At 46.3% G+C, this 20,191-nt stretch overlaps 1 protein-coding gene across 1 annotated transcript in view; it reads left to right on the top strand.

Moving 5' to 3' along the window:
* Positions 1–20,191, top strand: part of cacna1ab (calcium channel, voltage-dependent, P/Q type, alpha 1A subunit, b) — a 217,067-nt gene that overhangs the window by 41,062 nt on the left and 155,814 nt on the right. Inside the window, exons 2-3 of the mRNA XM_079553243.1 lie at positions 14,139–14,244; positions 15,082–15,221. Coding sequence (XP_079409369.1) covers positions 14,139–14,244; positions 15,082–15,221 — 246 coding nt within the window. The remainder of the gene's footprint in view (positions 1–14,138; positions 14,245–15,081; positions 15,222–20,191) is intronic.

Raw genomic sequence — 20,191 nt, 5'->3', positions numbered from 1 at the left:
AATATTTTGCTGTTTTTTTTTTCATTTAAAGGGGCTAGATGCAAGTTGGCCATTTTAGGCTCACTACTGCCACCTCAGGTCTTACATGTAACTGCAGCTTCTATATTAAGCTCGTGCATGATTCAGTGACAGTGAAGTGTAGTGAACAGGTCTGAGCTCAGTCTACACATCAGGACATGGAGGAACATGTGGGAGGAAAATACTTCATTTGAACATTTTTAAACTCCGTATAGTCCCTTTAAACTACACAGCACTGAACAGTCACTGCTGCCGCGTTCAGGAGCAGAACAGTGTTAATACAAGGCCCCAAACAATGTTTAAATGTACCTTTAAAATGCTCCAAATATCATGAGTGCATTAACGTCTGTTCTTCAACTTAAACTGTGAAACTATTATAGGATGGACTCATTACATCAAAGTGAGATTTGTAGAGCTTTTATTTGTTAGAATGTGGATTATTATAACAAAGGCTTGACATGTGTCACTGTGCATTTGAGTCTATATCACATATTACTTTCACATGTGAAGATAAATGACATTGTTCATGATATTCTAATTATATGACGAGCACCTGTATATTTGGCTTTGTTAGAATTTCATTTATTGAGACTTTTAAACAAACTGAAACATGTTGTAAAGTCATGAACGTGTGAATCAGCTGAGCTCAGGTCACAGATTCTCTTCTCATCTTGATTGTCTTTCCTCATAAAGGCGTCCAAAAGTGCAGACAATATTCAGACACATGTTTGCGAGGCTCTTCTTGGCTGCAGATGGTCTTCAGTGCCTGAGCTGGTCTTCAGTGCCTGAGCTGGTCTTCAGTGCCTGAGCTGGTCTTCAGTGCCTGAGCTGGTCTTCAGTGCCTGAGCTGGTCTTCAGTGCCTGAGCTGGTCTGAGCTGGTCTTCAGTGCCTGAGCTGGTCTGAGCTGGTCTTCAGTGCCTGAGCTGGTCTGAGCTGGTCTTCAGCGCCTGAGCTGGTCTTCAGTGCCTGAGCTGGTCTTCAGTGTCTGAGCTGGTCTTCAGTGTCTGAGCTGGTCTTCAGTGTCTGAGCTGGTCTGAGCTGGTCTTCAGTGTCTGAGCTGGTCTTCAGTGCCTGAGCTGGTCTTCAGTGTCTGAGCTGGTCTTCAGCGCCTGAGCTGGTCTTCAGTGCCTGAGCTGGTCTTCAGTGCCTGAGCTGGTCTTCAGTGCCTGAGCTGGTCTTCAGTGCCTGAGCTGGTCTTCAGTGCCTGAGCTGGTCTTCAGCGCCTGAGCTGGTCTTCAGTGTCTGAGCTGGTCTTCAGTGTCTGAGCTGGTCTTCAGTGCCTGAGCTGGTCTTCAGTGCCTGAGCTGGTCTTCAGTGTCTGAGCTGGTCTTCAGTGCCTGAGCTGGTCTTCAGTGTCTGAGCTGGTCTTCAGTGTCTGAGCTGGTCTTCAGTGCCTGAGCTGGTCTGAGCTGGTCTTCAGTGTCTGAGCTGGTCTTCAGTGCCTGAGCTGGTCTTCAGTGTCTGAGCTGGTCTTCAGTGTCTGAGCTGGTCTTCAGTGCCTGAGCTGGTCTTCAGTGTCTGAGCTGGTCTTCAGTGTCTGAGCTGGTCTTCAGTGCCTGAGCTGGTCTGAGCTGGTCTTCAGTGCCTGAGCTGGTCTTCAGTGTCTGAGCTGGTCTTCAGTGTCTGAGCTGGTCTTCAGTGTCTGAGCTGGTCTTCAGCGCCTGAGCTGGTCTTCAGTGCCTGAGCTGGTCTTCAGTGCCTGAGCTGGTCTTCAGTGTCTGAGCTGGTCTTCAGTGCCTGAGCTGGTCTTCAGTGCCTGAGCTGGTCTTCAGTGCCTGAGCTGGTCTTCAGTGTCTGAGCTGGTCTTCAGTGTCTGAGCTGGTCTTCAGTGCCTGAGCTGGTCTTCAGTGCCTGAGCTGGTCTTCAGTGTCTGAGCTGGTCTTCAGTGTCTGAGCTGGTCTGAGCTGGTCTTCAGTGCCTGAGCTGGTCTTCAGTGTCTGAGCTGGTCTTCAGTGTCTGAGCTGGTCTTCAGTGTCTGAGCTGGTCTGAGCTGGTCTTCAGTGCCTGAGCTGGTCTTCAGTGTCTGAGCTGGTCTTCAGTGTCTGAGCTGGTCTTCAGTGTCTGAGCTGGTCTTCAGTGTCTGAGCTGGTCTTCAGTGTCTGAGCTGGTCTGAGCTGGTCTTCAGTGCCTGAGCTGGTCTTCAGTGTCTGAGCTGGTCTTCAGTGTCTGAGCTGGTCTGAGCTGGTCTTCAGTGCCTGAGCTGGTCTTCAGTGTCTGAGCTGGTCTTCAGTGTCTGAGCTGGTCTTCAGTGCCTGAGCTGGTCTTCAGTGCCTGAGCTGGTCTTCAGTGTCTGAGCTGGTCTTCAGTGCCTGAGCTGGTCTTCAGTGTCTGAGCTGGTCTTCAGTGCCTGAGCTGGTCTTCAGTGTCTGAGCTGGTCTTCAGTGCCTGAGCTGGTCTTCAGTGCCTGAGCTGGTCTTCAGTGTCTGAGCTGGTCTTCAGTGCCTGAGCTGGTCTTCAGTGTCTGAGCTGGTCTTCAGTGCCTGAGCTGGTCTTCAGTGTCTGAGCTGGTCTTCAGTGCCTGAGCTGGTCTTCAGTGTCTGAGCTGGTCTTCAGTGTCTGAGCTGGTCTTCAGTGCCTGAGCTGGTCTGAGCTGGTCTTCAGTGCCTGAGCTGGTCTTCAGTGTCTGAGCTGGTCTTCAGTGTCTGAGCTGGTCTTCAGTGTCTGAGCTGGTCTTCAGTGCCTGAGCTGGTCTTCAGTGTCTGAGCTGGTCTGAGCTGGTCTTCAGTGCCTGAGCTGGTCTTCAGTGCCTGAGCTGGTCTTCAGTGTCTGAGCTGGTCTTCAGTGCCTGAGCTGGTCTTCAGTGCCTGAGCTGGTCTTCAGTGTCTGAGCTGGTCTTCAGTGTCTGAGCTGGTCTGAGCTGGTCTTCAGTGCCTGAGCTGGTCTTCAGTGCCTGAGCTGGTCTTCAGTGTCTGAGCTGGTCTTCAGTGCCTGAGCTGGTCTTCAGTGCCTGAGCTGGTCTTCAGTGTCTGAGCTGGTCTTCAGTGCCTGAGCTGGTCTTCAGTGCCTGAGCTGGTCTTCAGTGCCTGAGCTGGTCTTCAGTGTCTGAGCTGGTCTTCAGTGCCTGAGCTGGTCTTCAGTGTCTGAGCTGGTCTTCAGTGCCTGAGCTGGTCTTCAGTGTCTGAGCTGGTCTTCAGTGTCTGAGCTGGTCTTCAGAGCCTGAGCTGGTCTTCAGTGTCTGAGCTGGTCTTCAGTGCCTGAGCTGGTCTTCAGTGCCTGAGCTGGTCTTCAGTGTCTGAGCTGGTCTTCAGTGCCTGAGCTGGTCTTCAGTGTCTGAGCTGGTCTTCAGTGCCTGAGCTGGTCTTCAGTGTCTGAGCTGGTCTTCAGTGCCTGAGCTGGTCTTCAGTGCCTGAGCTGGTCTCCAATGGAGGGTCTGAGTAATGAAGGAGCAGAGGAACTGTCCTTCTGGATGTTCTGGAGGCTCTGCCTGCTCGGCCATGTCCCGCCTCTCGCTCAGAGACCGGGTCAGCGTCACATGACATGCTCCACTCTGCATTCATTTTTAATTGGTTTATTCTTGGTAATTATATCCACATGGCCCAAAACCATTGATTTTGGAGTGAAGTGTTATATTGGTCAAAACCGGGACGACTGGGACAGAGACTGAGCCAAACTGGGACAGAGACTGAGCCAAACTGGGACAAGTCAATGGTGGTGGAGAAATCTACCGGGTCCTGGGACATCTGGTCACCCGAGGCTAAGCTACGCTTGGGAGCGAATGGGCCGCTAAGCTAACGTTAGCCACACTTCCAAATTCTACAGGGTTAGCGCTAGATCGTCTGCTCCGGAGGGACGGTCTGCTGTGAGTTTGTATAGATCTATGAGTTGGTTAGTCTAAAAATACAAATAATCCTAATCCGAACCCTAATCCGTAAAATTGACCCCTTAACTCCCACCTGAACCGAGCACATTTTCTCCAGTTTGGCTTTACCCCAATCCAAAAGCTTCTGGAAAAAAGCTGTGAAAATAGCAATAAAACAATGATGGAAATGTGACAAAAAGGTGACGAAAAATTTATGAAAAAGTGGCAAAAATGTCACAAAAAATTGACAAAAAATGGACAAAAAATGGACCAAAAAATGTAAAAAATGTGACAAAAAAATGATTAAAAATTGACGAAAAATTGACGAAAAAATGTCAAAAAAAGTGACAAAAAAATGTCAAAAAAAGTGACTAAAAATTGACAAAAATGTGACAAAAAATTACAAAAAATCGATAAAAAAAAAAAAGTCAAAAATGTGACAAAAAATGTATTAAAAATGTACGAAAAAATGACAAAAAAGTAACTAAAATGAGTTGAACGCCCAACAAAAAAATGTTGGAAAAAAAATGTGATGACGTGAGGAAAAAGCTCCTCTCGGTTCAGGCGGGAGTTCAGAGGTTTAACCATGTCCCTGGCCCTAACCTTCATTTGTGTCATGATATCTCACGTTTTCACAGCAGACTGTCCCTCCGGAGCAGAACATCTCGCACTAACCATTCTACAGTTTGGATCAAAGCGCTGAGAGAGATTCAGCTCGAGTACCGGCCACGTGAGCAGAGCTGGAGGCGGAGCATCAACACCTGCTCAAGTCAATATCTCCCCTCCATACTTTATAAGAAGTTTGTTCCTTTCTGTGCCGGTGAGAAGCTGAACGTCTTCACACCCGGCGACCTTCCTGTAGTTGCAGTTGCAAGTAAGACAAAATGTTGGCGTTGAGTCACGTCTGTGTGAGTGAGCCCTGACTCGATGACTCACACTTTCACAAACGCTCCGTACGATCAGCCTCAGAAACACATGATCACGTTCAGACGTTTGGAGAAATATCAAAGAGCCTCCAAGAAATGCTTCCTTTTCTCCTTTAACATTTTAGATTTCACGGCAGAGTTTGATCCAGGAAGTGACTCTGACCTGGCTGTGGCGCTCCCTGGTCTTTCCTCGCGCTTATTCATTCACAAATACTGCCAGGTTTGGTGTCCACGTGTAGCAGGAAAGGCTGTGACCCAGATGACGCTGGAATCCAAATATGGTTATTTCCTTTCTGGGAGAGGCAGCGGCTAAAGGCGGGAGGAGTTTACTTCAGGTCCAGTTTGCTCCAAATGAGGTTTTCATTCCACTTTTTAACAACATCTGAGCTTCAGTCGCTCCGTCAGGCTCCGCACGTTACAGGCCTGGACTTGACACGATTTGGAAGGTTTTTTTTTTAGATCTAATAAGTTTCTGAAGAAAACTGAGGCGTAGCAGCTGAAAATCCCATTGCTTAACTTTGGTAACTGTCAAAATGCAGATTTCTAGTCTTAGTTTGTTCCTCATTTCTCGATAATTCCTGGGCCTAAACTAAAACTGTCACAAAGTTCAAAGTCTTCTCTTTTCATATGAACTATGGTCTAAGGATTTCCTCGTAAAGGCAATATTCAAACACATGAGCGTGATGTTGCTCAGTAGAATAATGATAATGTGTCAGCTATTATAGTTTTGTTTCTTATAGTAAGACAGAAAGGTTTAGTTTACCTGCTTGACTAGTTTCGATCACTTCCTGTGATCTTCCTCAGAAGCGCCACCAGGTGTCGTAAACTCAACCTTTCTGTCTTACTATAAGAAACAAAACTATAATAGCCTTAACCTAAGAAGACAGTGTGAACCTTCTACAAAGGATAGTGTGTCAGGTTTGTGAATCCAGTCACTGTCAAATAAATGTCTTTCACAAACATGTTTCTCTCCCATAGAGTTGTTTTGTACCGGCTCCGACTGAAACACAACTCTCGAACATGAACACAACCTATTATATATAAACCTATTCCTGCCTGGGTTAGTTTGGAAGCTGAAATCTCATCTTTTCACTTATAAACGCTTATTCGCTTATTCAAAAACATGTGACTCAAAACATAGAATGACAGAAAACAATACATTTCCCTTATGTTTAGTTTCAAGTTGATGTATCTAAAGCAGGGGTTTAGAGCACAAATCCCTGGGTAGTAAGTCTTTAACCTCTTTTTTTAAACTCATTCCAGCCACTAGGGGGCACTGACATAATAACAGATCAGGACATAAACAACACATTACAACCACGTGGTAAAGGAAGCTTAACCACAGAGTGAACGAATAAGGACTAACTTTGAGAAACTTGTGACACAGGCTTGTAAAGCGCAAGTGTGAGCAGTTATTACTTTAGTCACATTACGCAATGATGCTTTATTTGAACATTAAAGAGGGGGTGTTCTGCTTTAAAGAGGGGGTGTTCTGCTTTAAAGAGGGGGTGTTCTGCTTTAAAGAGGGGGTGTTCTGCTTTAAAGAGGGGGTGTTCTGCTTTAAAGAGGGGGTGTTCTGCTTTAAAGAGGGGGTGTTCTGCTTTAAAGAGGGGGTGTTCTGCTTTAAAGAGGGGGTGTTCTGCTTTAAAGAGGGCGTGTTCTGCTTTTGTCAGTCCCACAGCACCAGTCTATATCACACTACAATGATGACAAACCTTCTGTTGGTCTGTAAATGCAGTAAATTAGAATAACTGCCTTGTATAAAATGTCTCTCTCAAAATGGCTGTAGTGAATGTCTTGAAATAGGCCTCTGTCTCTTTAAGAACCTCTGAGCCTTTAGACACGCCCCCTCCACACGCTGTCTGTGGCATCAGTGGGGAGGGGGTTCTGCTGAGGAGCAGTGGTTGGTTACTCGGCTCGGAGGCGTCTCCAGGAGGTGGGGGCGTTCCTAGGAGGACTCAGGCAAACCTATCCCTAAAATGGCCGCCATCAGAGTTTTTACAGATTACTCAGAAATACGTGAATGTGCCAAGGCAACACTTCAGCCATGTTTTTAATGAGGGAGTGACAGAATAACAGGATGGAAGAGGAGAAAGTTTGAGGACCGCTGAGCTAGTTTGTCCTCTCTTCACCTGCAGCTCCTCGCCCTCATTTGGATCCAGCTCTGGTGTGTCCCGACCCCCGCTTTGAGAACCTCTGATGTGACTTTTTGCAGACGGCGTCAGATCATTGACACATTTGCGACTCGGTGCAGCGGCTTCTGCCACACTCTCTCCCTCCCCGGTGTGACGAGCGTGCACGTGTGGAGGAGCGTGCACGTGTGGAGGAGCGTGCACGTGTGGAGGAGCGTGCACGTGCGGAGGAGTGTGCACGTGTGGAGGAGCGTGCACGTGGCGGATGGCGGTGGTGCACGCTCTCACCGCCGCCACGTGCACGCTCTCACCGCCACGTGCACGCTCTCACCGCCGCACGTGCACGCCCGCCGCCCCACGTGCACGCTCGCAGCTCGGGAGATGCAGCCGGCGCGGGGCAGAGGGAGGGAGGGGAAGGAAGAGCTGCTGATTTAGTGTTTTGTGGTTCATCGTTTGGATTTTTGTCGTTTCATCCGAGGGAAATGTTTAACTCAGTTGTTTCATAAAAGGTTCAGCGTCGAAGAGACTGAGGCTCCACAGGAGACACTCTCACACCCAACGAAGCTCAAACCCTAGACTGAGACTAACCATCCCTTACTTTTTTATATCTTTCTACAACCAATCGTTCTGAACCTTCAGAAACAGGAGCACTGACTGTGGAGCAGAACGTTACATGCGTGTGGTTGGTTTGACCGACTGCTATTAAAGGGATTAAATTCCCACAAAAGAGACAAATCATCTCCTGGTTTGAACTGAGAGGTGAAAACATCAAACCGGAGAATCAGGAGGTTAAACCTGATGATCAGTAATGAAATCTAGTCAGAAGCAGCGTTCGATCCTATAACGTAAACAGTCAGTGAGCGGCTCGTCCAGGAGACGTTCCAGACCCCAGGCCGTTAGCATTAGCCTGCTCAATGTATTTTTCCTATAGCCGTTAGCATTAGCCTAGGAGAGTGCATGTGTTTATGTAAGTCAGGAAGACAAGGAATGAACTGAGGGAAGAAGATAGATAGATAGAGAGATAGATAGATAGATAGAGAGATAGATAGATAGATAGATAGATAGATAGATAGATAGATAGATAGATAGATAGATAGATAGATAGATAGATAGATAGATAGATAGATAGATAGATAGATAGATAGATAGATAGATAGATAGAGATAGAGAGATAGATGGGGGAGGGGGGGAGCCAGAGGGAGAGGAAGGTGTGGAGCCGGGGCCATGTTTCTCCGGTGACAGTTTTACGGTGCTGAGCTCAGCAGGAGGCTGTGGCCCCCACACCGTGAGCACCTCCTCGGGCCGCACTGCTCCACACCTCCCCCTCTTACACCCCCCCCTCCCCACACCCGCCCCCCCCCATCCCCACACCCCCCTCCTCCCCAAAGACCCCGCCTCGTTTGTGTTGTTACGAAACACGGCCCGGACACGCGCGCACATGCGGCTGAAAGGAATGATTTGTGAGTGGAGGCGATTTGAGCTCTGACATGATCGGAGAGAATCCGGTGAAACGTGTGTGAAGGAAACAGAACTCCAGGTTTAGAGACATTTAAATAAGTCTGAAGAGAAGCAGCAGAATGTTCACGCCTCGTCCGAACAACGAGCGGATTCAATATTCATCCATGTACGCGGGAAAAAGGGAATTCAAAGGCCGTTATTACGAAATGTTTTTGTGCCGGAGCTTTGAAACACAAAAGAAAAAGTGACTTTTCAGTTTGGCCTAAGACCGAGGGGGGGGGGAAGCACAACCATATTTAGCTCACAAAAATAAAGCTAATATGAAGCCGATTGTTCATAGACGTGAAAACACGGCACTCAAAGCTAGCCGTTAGCATGTAGCATGAAGCTAACACTAGGAGCACGGTTAGCATTGTCTTTTATTCATGTGTTTATGGCTGTTGGCTTTGCTCCTCTCCAAGTCTCTGCACCTGTAGTAGAAAATCCATCTGTAATTCAGCGTTTGTTTAACCCCTTAACTCCCGCCTGAACCGAGCACATTCTGTCCAGTTTGGCTTTACCCCAATCCAAAAGCTTCTGGAAAAAAGGTGAGAAAATAGCAACAAAACTGAGACGGAAACAATGATGGAAACGTGACAAAAAAAGTGAGAAAACATTGACAAAAAAGTGAGGAAAAATGTCACGAAAAAATGACGAAAAAATGGACAAAAAAATGACAAAAATGTGACACAAATGTGATAAAAAATTGCCGAAAAATGACAAAAAAATTACGAAAAAATAACAAAAAATTGACAAAAATGTGACAAAAATATGAAAAAAAAAAAAAAGACAAAAAAGTTACAAAAATGAGTTGAATACCCAACAAAAAAATGATGGAAAAAGAGAATGTGACGTGAGGAAAAAGATCCTCTCGGTTCAGGCGGGAGGTCAGAGGTTAAAGTCGTTTTGCAATAAGAAAGAGTGGTTTGTCCCGTGGTTCGAGCGGAGCCTGACGTGGCGTATGTGAGAGCCTGAAGTCTGCGAGAGCCTGAAGTCTGCGAGAGCCTGAAGTCTGCGAGAGCGTGCGAGCTGAAAGGCCTTCCCTCCCGCCGTAAAAGCGTTTGTTCTGTGTCGTGCGGCCGCGGCACTTCCCTCAAATGTGAATTATTTAGAGAGATTTCAGATGGAGCTGACCCACTGACGCGCTCTCTGCAGATGCACCGGAGCAAACACAGCCACGACTTCAAGACACTCAGCCGGGAAGTCATTGTTTTAATATTAGTCCAACCACTGGACACAACTCACAGTTCACACTTCCTGTTTCATCGTCATTCTCTGATTCCAGGTTCACTTTAAGCCAGTTCACCTGTATCTGCCAGTCAGGGTTAGGGTTAGTTTGTAGCATATCGAAATCTTAAAGGGACTAGATGCAAGTAGGTCATTGTATACTCACTGCTGCCACCTCAGATCTGAAACGTAACTGCAGCTTCTACGTTAAGCTCGTGCATGACGGCACTTCAGACCCGGAGTAACAACTTTCTGACAGTGCAGGATTTTAGAGGCAGTTGTGATGAACAGGTCTGGGTCATTCTACACATGAGGACCTGGAGGAACATGTTTAAACTCCGTATAGTCCAATGGGTGAAGAACGTGCTTCTCTCTGGTCCTCATGGTGGGAGCTGACATTGCTGTAACACCAGAGGCGACTCTAAGAGACACGTGGGAGCATTGATTCTAATGGAACTTCAAACGTTCCAATAATGGCTTAAAAGTCCGGCTCCAAAGAGTTTTTCTCTTTCTAAAAATGGCTCTGACCCAGGGCTGGACGGCCCATCGGGAGATTCGGGACTTTTCCCGATGGGCCGACGCACTTTTGGGCCGGTTGGGCCGGTCAGATCGAGATAAGGCCCGTTATACCTTAACACCGGCCCACAATTAGCGTGAAGAGCCATCAGAGTCTCTATCGTTACGTAGATGCAATTACACAATTCCGCCACTAGGGGGATGTGACGCCCTCTGGTGGCCTTTCTTGAGTCCTGGTTCAGATAATCTCTATAATGAGCGATGGGCCTCTGGGACATCACACTCATGCCCCTCACACTGTGAATATCAGAGGAAATAGTTTATTGTAACTCCCTCCAGGACCCACAGAACCTCAGGACTCTGTTTTTATACATTTTAGACAAATGTTTGCAAAGAAGTGCATGCTGGGAGTTGTCAGGTGACTCGTCGTCAGTGCAGTTTGTAAATCTTCTAGTTTCCATTGAAAGGATTTACAATGTTTGGCCTTTTTGTGATTTCTGTTCTCACTCCTCACCTCTCTGACTCTGTTTCATCTTCATCTACAGTCGATCATGTGGTTTTGAGAAGTTTATTTGTGTTGCAGTCGCGAGAGGAACTTCATTAACAGAACTCACATTTTAAGATTGTTTAGTCATTTTACAAAAGTTCCATCAAATTGTAAAAGACAAGATGAAAGTGTTGAGTCTCTGAGGCGTGAGCTTGAATTCGGCAGAAACAAAATGCAACTATTGTCCTCGATTCGTAGCTTATACTGTTTTAGTTCAACCAAAGGGCTCATTGTTCTGCTCATCACCTCGACTATTGCATTGAATATGACCGATTTTTTCTGCCAGTCCAGCCCTGCTCTGACCCATGTGACCCATGTGACCGCGCTGGGGTGTGTGAAATGTTTTTAGCCACACTGGTTTTTGTTCATCAGCCCGAAATTTGGAAGCATTTTCATTACATTGACTCGAGGGCTCCAGGGCCTGTCGATCAAGCTCTGGACACACGACTGGGGAAACGTTTTCAATGAATCAATGAACGGGGCTGAATGAAACCCGCTCATCTTTATTGTACTGTATCTATGGTCCCTTTAATGTGTCTTGACTGGAGCTTGTCGCCTTTATTCCAGTGTGAGAGCTCAGTTCAAGTCCCTCTAGTTTCTACCAGTATGTGGAGGATCTCTGTGTGTGATACATACAACTGACCAAATCAATTACTTTGGGGTTTTCTAGCAAAACAGCTCGAAAAACAGTTGGTCCTGGAGCGTCATAAAGGCCACTGCGAGGGAAAAGATTTAGTTTTCACTTCAGAAACGGCAAAGTGCAGCTTTAACACAGACAAGACTCTGGAAGCTTTCGCAGAGCTTTAATTAACAGAGAGATTTGTGAGCGGACGGAACATGTTCTTGTGTCTCATTTCAAGTCAGTTCGTCTCATTTTAAGGGAAATGAAGCTTGTTTTGTTGTTCATCTTACTTCAGGACAGTCCAAAGCAGATTTTCTCTTTCTTCATTTCAGCCGTTTCTTTCTTTCACGGGCAGGATATTAAAGGGAAGCGTTTAAGCTGCTCCGCTTCATGTGTGTGTGAGACAAAGCTCTGTCAGTCCTGGGTGAGACGTCCTGTCGTCTCCGCTCTCGTCTCCTGCTGCTCTGTCCCGGGGCGGCGGTGTCACTAACCCCCCCCCCCCCCGGGCCTCCACACGCTAACACACGCTAACACACGCTAACACACGCTAACGCCGCAAACGGGATAATGAGAGGGCAATTAGGGCGCGGGCCGCAGCCGTCCGAGCGCATCCAGTCACTCAGGCCCGGCGGGCGGGACACGGCGCCTTCACTGGAGGAGCTTTTAACACTATGTAGCACGGCGACACTTTTAGTACATTTTACCTGTTTTATCGTTTGGTTGTATGAATGTTTTTAATGGATTTTATGTGGTTTTATTGTAAAGCACTTTGGTCGCCTTGAGTGTTGTAAAGGGCTCTATAAATAAAAATTGATTGATTGATTGATTACTGAGGTCCCGGAGCCGCGGGAGGAACCGTCACATTGTGGAGGGTTAGAGTTTTCTCTCTTAAAGTGCACATGACAGGGTTTAAGCTTTTAGAAGAAAAACAACTGCCGTGAGTCACAATGTTAAGTTACAATTACAAGCAGTTTGACTCATTTCCATTGACTTGACCTGGAAGCTTTGAAATAGTTTCCTGTATCTGTGTCACTTCCTGTCAGTGTCCAATAAGGAAGTGAACAATACTTATTTATGCCATTTGTTTACATTCCCGTGGTTTCTCTGATCAGCTCATTATGGCACAACCGGGTGTAGAAATACTGTCTTACAGAATATTGTACTGTGTATTCTTAAAGAGGGGGTGTTCTGCTTTAAAGAGGGGGTGTTCTGCTTTAAAGAGGGGGTGTTCTGCTTTAAAGAGGGGGTGTTCTGCTTTAAAGAGGGGGTGTTCTGCTTTAAAGAGGGGGTGTTCTGCTTTAAAGAGGGGGTGTTCTGCTTTAAAGAGGGCGTGTTCTGCTTTAAAGAGGGGGTGTTCTGCTTTAAAGAGGGGGTGTTCTGCTTTAAAGAGGGGGTGTTCTGCTTTAAAGAGGGGGTGTTCTGCTTTAAAGAGGGGGTGTTCTGCTTTAAAGAGGGGGTGTTCTGCTTTAAAGAGGGGGTGTTCTGCTTTTGTCAGTCCCATAGCACCAGTCTATATCACACTACAATGATGACAAACCTTCTGCTGGTCTGTAAATGCAGTAAATTAGAATAACTGCCTTGTATAAAATGTCTCTCTCAAAATGGCTGTAGTGAATGTCTTGAAATAGGCCTCTGTCTCTTTAAGAACCTCTGAGCCTTTCCTAACCCTAAAGGTCTTATGTCCTGTTACAGCCACTCCCAAAGTCCGGGACATCACGGCCCTGCAATAGTGTTTATTTACTATTTTCAAAGCATTTTTATTTATTTTGCTGCTAAAATTACGTGAAAAACACCAACAATGACTGTAGTTGATACTGATTAAAGTGGTACTTTTGAGCAAACACATGTACGTTTCCTTTCATTAGTGTTTTGTTAATATACTTGTTGTGTAGAGAATCGTTGTGGGCCCTTGTAGTGTCTCTGAGGACCCCCAGGGGGCCCCGGACCCCACTTTGGGGACCAATGTCCTGTTACATTATGTACCTACAAAGTACTAACACACATTGTTCCACTGTGTGTGTAGCAAAGGCACAGGTTATTACAGATTATTACAGAGCATTACTTTGTACTGAACTTAGTGTCAATGTCGTGTAAAATAAAGGTTTGTAGCTTTTCTATGAACGTGACCCGGCCCAGTGTGGAAAGCACCTCATCCTAGTGTAGAACTGATACAGATATGTTAGAAAGGTCAGGATCCTCTTTCATGGCTTTGTAATGAAAAGGAAAGAGTCGGGTATGAGGCCTTTGCACAAGGTCACAGGTCAAGTTTATCAAACATTTCACTAAAATCCTCTTCCTTTAAAGCTGTAATGAAGTAAACCTTTAGCATCTGAGGCGCTGTCCATGGTCCTGAAACAGTGTTTTAGAACCTGGGGCTGTTCCTGGTCCTGAAACTTTCATTTCGTTATATCTGTGGTATTTCTTTCTGTGACTCCCGACTCCTGCCAATGACTGATTGACGGAAACGAGGAGCGAGTTCGTTTTGAGCGGATTTGTTGAGTTTGTGGCTCTGGCCATTTCCTTCCACACAATGATTAAATGCATTAATAGTCGTCTGTGAAGTCTGTGGGATTGGATTTTGTTGATTTTTTTTTCTGGATAATTGATTGAAATGAATTGTTGTCACATCAGCCCCTTGTTCTGCTTTGGTGGATGTGGTTATTTCCTGGTGTCTTTATTGCGTGTCTGTGAGAGATGAATGAGCCTGTGTGTGTCATCCCTGTAGGACTGAGCCTGTGTGTGTCACCTCTGTTTGACTTTATATGAATGGATAAGTCGTGTGTCCGTGTGTGAGGCTGTGCTGTGGCCGGACGTGTTTCTTTCCCGCCTCGTTTTGCCTTGACTTCCGCTCACTCCGTTCGAATGGATGATCCTGACGACCATCATCGCCAACTGCATCGTGCTGGCGCTGGAGCAGCATCTTCCCGACGGAGACAAGACGCCGCTGTCCGAGAGACTGGTAACATTTACTGACGTATTTCTTTATTTAATCGAGGTGTGGAGCAAACGGTCAAAGTACCTGCTCTGAACCCAAACCGGTCCATCCTGCTCTAAACTGGTCCAAACCTTATCTTAACTATAGTCATAACCTACTTTATACCAGTCTAAACCAGTCCAGACCAGTCCAAACCCGTCTAAACCAGTACAAAACCTGACCTAAACCAGTCCATCCTGCTCTAAACTAGTCCAAACCCATCTAGACGAGTCATAACCTGCTGTATACCAGTCTAAACCGGTTCAAACCTGCCCTAAATCAATCTGCTCTAAAACCAAACTGGTTCAAACCTGCACAAAGCCGGTCCACACCGGTACAAACCTGAATTAAGCCGGTCGAAACCAGTCCAAACTTGTCCAAACCCGTCTAGACGAGTCATAACCTGCTTCATACCAGTCTAAACCGGTCCAAGCCTGCCCTAAATCAATCTGCTCTAAACCAAAACTGATCCAAACCTGATCTAAACCAGTGTAAACCAGTACAAAACCTGACCTAAACCAGTCCACCCTGCTCTAAACTTGTCCAAACCTGTATAAACTAGTCATAACCTGATGTATACCAGTCTAAACCTGCACTAAACCGGTCTACACCGGTACAAACTTGACCTAAATCAGTTCATCCTGCTCTAAACCAGTCCAAACCTTATCTTAACTATAGTCATAACCTACTTCATACCAGTCTAAACTGGTCCAAACCTGTCTTAAACCGGCCAGACCAGTCCATCCTGTCCATTACATAGAGAGATGAACTAACACACTCCACTGATTTAAGCCGTTCTTCTTCTTCTGCTTTGCGGCGCAGGAGGAGACGGAGCCGTACTTCATCGCCATCTTCTGCTTCGAGTCGGGGATTAAGATCCTGGCTCTGGGCTTCGCGCTGCACAAAGGCTCGTACCTGAGGAACGGCTGGAACGTGATGGACTTCGTGGTGGTGCTGACGGGGTGAGTCCGGCCTGCACTCGCTCTGTGGTTCTGCGACGCTGCTGCAGACCCGGCTCCTGCATGTCTGTCTCTGAGGGTCGGTCTCTCACATGGAGATACAGTGGGTTTAATGAGAAGAACAGGTTTGTTTGTTTAAAGATGGTTGAAGTCTGTGCTGGTTGGTCTGCGTGAGGCTCACTGTGGTCGATGTTGTGTGAGGAGAAACCTGTATGTTCTGTGTGTTCCGCTCTGTTATTATAGTATATGTTATTATTACTCCATAAACCGTGCTCGTCCTCAGATCTTCACTGGGAACCTGGGTTAGTTCCTCCAACCCGGGTCGACAAACCCAGACCTGGAGCTTTAGGATCTGTGGTTCTGCACGGTGTGTTGTCGTTGACCCTCTCAGGGTTTATGAGGCGTTCATTTTGGAAGAGGAGGAGCCAATCACAGCAGAGACACAGCTCATCTGAATATCAAAACCTGTTTCTCGGGGTCAGAACAGCTGGAGGAGGTGTGGCCTCGGGGTCAGAACAGCTGGAGGAGGTGTGGCCTCGGGGTCAGAACAGCTGGAGGAGGTGTGTGCAGATCTTCTCATCTTACCTTGTGTTAGAGCTTATTGTTAAAGGTAGTTGATGATGAGAAAACCCTTGTGTAAACATGCTAGCACTGCTGAAAACTGTGCTGATCAGAGAAGCTTGAAGGTTAGCGCTAGATCGTCTGCTCCGGAGGGACAGTCTGTCTGCTGGGATTTTGTATAGATCTATGAGTTGGTTTGTCTAAAAATACAAATAATCCTAATCCTTAAGGTTAACCCCTTAACTCCCGCCTGAACCGAGCACATTTTCTCCAGTTTGGCTTTACCCCAATCCAAAAGCTTCAGGAAAAAAGCTGTGAAAATAGCAATAAAACAATGATGGAAATGTGAGAAAAAAGTGACGAAAAATTGATGAAAAAGTGGCAAAAATGTCACAAGAAATTGACATTAAATTGACGAAAAAAATACAAAAATGATTAAAAAAAAATACAAAAATTGATTAAAAATTGACGAAAAAATTACATAAATGTGACAAAATGTGACAAAAAAATGACAAAAAAGTTACCAAAAAATGTTGGAAAAAAAATGTGATGACGTGAGGAAAAAGATCCTCTGGGTTCAGGCGGGAGTTAACAGGTTAACCATTTCTCTGGCCCTAACCTTAATTTGTGTCATGATATCTCACGTTTTCACAGCAGACTGTCCCTCCGGAGCAGAACATCTAGCACTAAAGTCACGACTCAGGAAGACTGAAGACATGATGGAGCTCAGCTTTAGTCCATAACTCTCCTCCCGTCTCTCACCGGGGCTGCAGCAGCTCGAGCACGTTCTTAACCTCTTCACTCCCGCCGGAACCGAGAGCATCTTTTTCCACAAGTCAGCAGATTTTCCATCATTTTTTTTGTTGGGTTTTCAACTCATTTGTTTAACTTTTTTGTCATTTTTTTTGTCATTTTTTCGTCATTTTTTGTCAATTTCTTGTGACATTTTTGTGACATTTTTGCCACTTTTTCATCAATTTTTATCATTTTTTTGTCACATTTTTGACACATTTTTGTATTTTTTGGTCCATTTTTGGTCAATTTCTTGTGACATTTTTGCCACTTTTTCATCCATTTTTCGTCACTTTTTTGTCACATTTCCATCATTGTTTCCGTCTCAGTTTCGTTGCTATTTCCTCACCTTTTTCCCAGAAGCTTTTGGATTGGGGTAAAGCCAAACTGGAGAACATGCTCTCGGTTCAGGTGGGGGTTAGGGGGTTTCTCAGATCAGATGTTTTCCTCGGTCTCCGCCGGTCGTGCTCCTCCACCTGAGCTGTGCCTTTAAGAAGCCGGCGGGAGGAGCGAGCGTGAGCTGCTGCTGCTGTGGAGCGATCTAAACATGGCCGCAGCGCTGCCTCTCTCTCCGCGGCGGTGGGGGAGGGGGCGGTGTTTGTCAGGGGAGCTCAGACCCACAGTCAGAGGCTCTGTGCAAACATCAGCGCTCTGCTCACACACAGGAACGTCTCCAAACGTCTCCAAACGTCTCCAAACGTCTCCAAACGTCTCCAAACGTCTCCAAACGTCTCCAAACGTCTCCAAACGTCTCCAAACGTCTCCAAACGTCTCCCAGCAGTAAAGTGTGACTGTGGTTTCTCCTTCGATATCGCCCAATAAGAGGAGGGTTCGTGGGAATCTGTGTCCGACACACAAAACACACAAACCTAAGTGAATCTGAGTTGATCTGATTTGTATCTAAAGTAAGGTCTGTACTTTCAGTGACGATTTGCAGCAAGGTCGATGATTGACAACAGCTGAGAACATCTGGGTGTTTGTGGGATGTTTGAGGCTAAATGCTAACGGCTTTGAGGCTAAATGCTAACGGCTATGAGGCTAAATGCTAACGGCCATGAGGGATTAATCACACTTTCATTTCCAAACCTCAGAGTCTCGAGTGAAGGCAGATCGTGGATGTGCAGTAATGAGGCCACGGCTGCCTTTAAAGGAACAGGCACCGTTGTTCCACACTGAGATGTTCTGACCTGAGCTTAGACGAGTTCATGTGTGCCCGTCTGGTCTTTGTGCCCGTGGAAGAGCTCGGTCGCTTCCCACTTCACCCTCGTTTGGAGCCATAGGAATACACTGGGAGAGGCCAAATGCTAGCAACATCTTTGGTCGTTTTGCGTGACTGAGCGCACACACAAAGACCAGACAGGTACACATCAACTCGTCTAAGCTCAGGTAAGAACATATCTCAGTGTGGAAGAACGGTGCCTGTTCCTTTAAGATTCGTGGGTCAGACAGGATGAGGAAGTATTGCTTTCCTTGATTCCCACTACTCAGGTTTTGGTAACAGTAGCACAAAGCTTTCTTAAAGAGGGGGTGTTCTGCTTTAAAGAGGGCGTGTTCTGCTTTAAAGAGGGGGTGTTCTGCTTTAAAGAGGGGGTGTTCTGCTTTAAAGAGGGGGTGTTCTGCTTTAAAGAGGGGGTGTTCTGCTTTAAAGAGGGGGTGTTCTGCTTTAAAGAGGGGGTGTTCTGCTTTAAAGAGGGCGTGTTCTGCTTTAAAGAGGGGGTGTTCTGCTTTAAAGAGGGGGTGTTCTGCTTTAAAGAGGGGGTGTTCTGCTTTAAAGAGGGGGTGTTCTGCTTTAAAGAGGGGGTGTTCTGCTTTTGTCAGTCCCATAGCACCAGTCTATATCACACTACAATGATGACAAACCTTCTGTTGGTCTGTAAATGCAGTAAATTAGAATAACTGCCTTGTATAAAATGTCTCTCTCAAAATGGCTGTAGTGAATGTCTTGAAATAGGCCTCTGTCTCTTTAAGAACCTCTGAGCCTTTAGACACGCCCCCTCCACACGCTGTCTGTGGCATCAGTGGGGAGGGGGTTCTGCTGAGGAGCAGTGGTTGGTTACTCGGCTGGTGACCAAAGCTCGGAGGCGTCTCCAGGAGGTGGGGGCGTTCCTAGGAGGACTCAGGCAAACCTATCCCTAAAATGGCCGCCATCAGAGTTTTTACAGATTACTCAGAAATACGTGAATGTGCCAAGGCAACACTTCAGCCATGTTTTTAATGAGGGAGGGACAGAATAACAGGATGGAAAGCTGGAAAAGTAATAATACCCCCCCTTTAAAGTAAACAGCAGCTCCCATGGCCAATCCGAGTGTTCTGAATGCTTGAATATTTCCACATGGATTTGCATTATATTCCTGTATAAAATGGACATATTTCATGAGCAATAACATGGCCTCAGGTTAGTCCATCTTTACTAAAGTTCCTGAAACGTTCCTTAATCCCGGCGTTGCCTCCGGGTCGGAACAAAGTCCAGTTTTCTCGTTGTTCTCGTTGAAACTGAGGCCGTGACAGATTCTCCCCTTTCGTCTGGACTTCCTGCAGAGGCAGCGATCACAGTGGACTGGTTCAGCTTGAATAATTTAGCGGCGCCCTGCCCCCGCGCCGGCCCACATGGGGGAGGATCAGAGCCAGCAGCAGGGGGCAGCAGCGAGGGCACAGGCAGAATATCAGAGCCAGCAGCAGGGGGCAGCAGCGAGGGCACAGGCAGGGGCACAGGCAGAATGTCACCGCGTCAGAGAGAGAGAGGCTGGTTTTATTTTTATCTGACCTTTGTTTACCCTGGAAACTCCCACTCACTTCCAGACACGACCTCTGAGCGTGAGAGGGACCCTAGTGTACATGTTTTGAGGCCTGTCCCTTTAAAGCCAACAGTTTACAGTGAGAGACCGTAAATGTGCTCGGGTCAGGAGGAGGTTAAAACATTTCTAATATTTATTCTGATCATATTCAAGGTTCTTGTTTCTTCTCAGAGATGTGACTTTTCTCTTCTTTTCAGTTTTATTCAGTCATAGTTTTAGTCTCATTTTCGTCTGTAGAAACAAAAACAAAATCAGCTCCGCTTTGAACCCAAAACAACTGTAAATTTCAATGTTTAGCTTCGTTGTCACTAATGTGTCCAGTGTTGGTAAATATTCTATGTTAAGTCTTTGTAAAAGGTTCAGACTGTCTTATAGGTTCAGCCTATTACAGTTTTGTTCTTTTAAGGCAGAAGGTTTAGTTTCGATCACAGGAAGTGATCGAAACTAAACCTTCTGCCTTAAAAGAACAAAACTGTGCTATTCTATATTAGCGATTACAGCTTAAAGCAGCACTAACTTGTTTCCTTAATAAATCCTTCCCGTAGTTCCTCTGGGGGAAATACAAGTGTTAAAGGGATGATTGGGGGGTCTTTCAGCTCCCCCTGGTGGCGGGAAAATCACAGGACCGGAGCAGCTAACACACAGTAATAGAATCAGGAAGAAGACGCTAACGGGCAAAGCTAACTGTGGGTTAGCACCACTTAAACTGTGTTTACAGCCAAGTTTGTCCCTCTGTCCCTTTGTCTTTCTGTCAGCGCAGGATTTACTCTCATTAATGAGTAAAACATAACTTGCTACGACACCTGCAGTGGCGCTTATGGCCTC

This window comes from Gobius niger, assembly GCF_951799975.1.
Source record: "Gobius niger genome assembly, chromosome: 3".
Lineage (NCBI taxonomy): Eukaryota > Metazoa > Chordata > Actinopteri > Gobiiformes > Gobiidae > Gobius > Gobius niger.
This window is presented reverse-complemented; position numbering and strand designations above follow the sequence as displayed.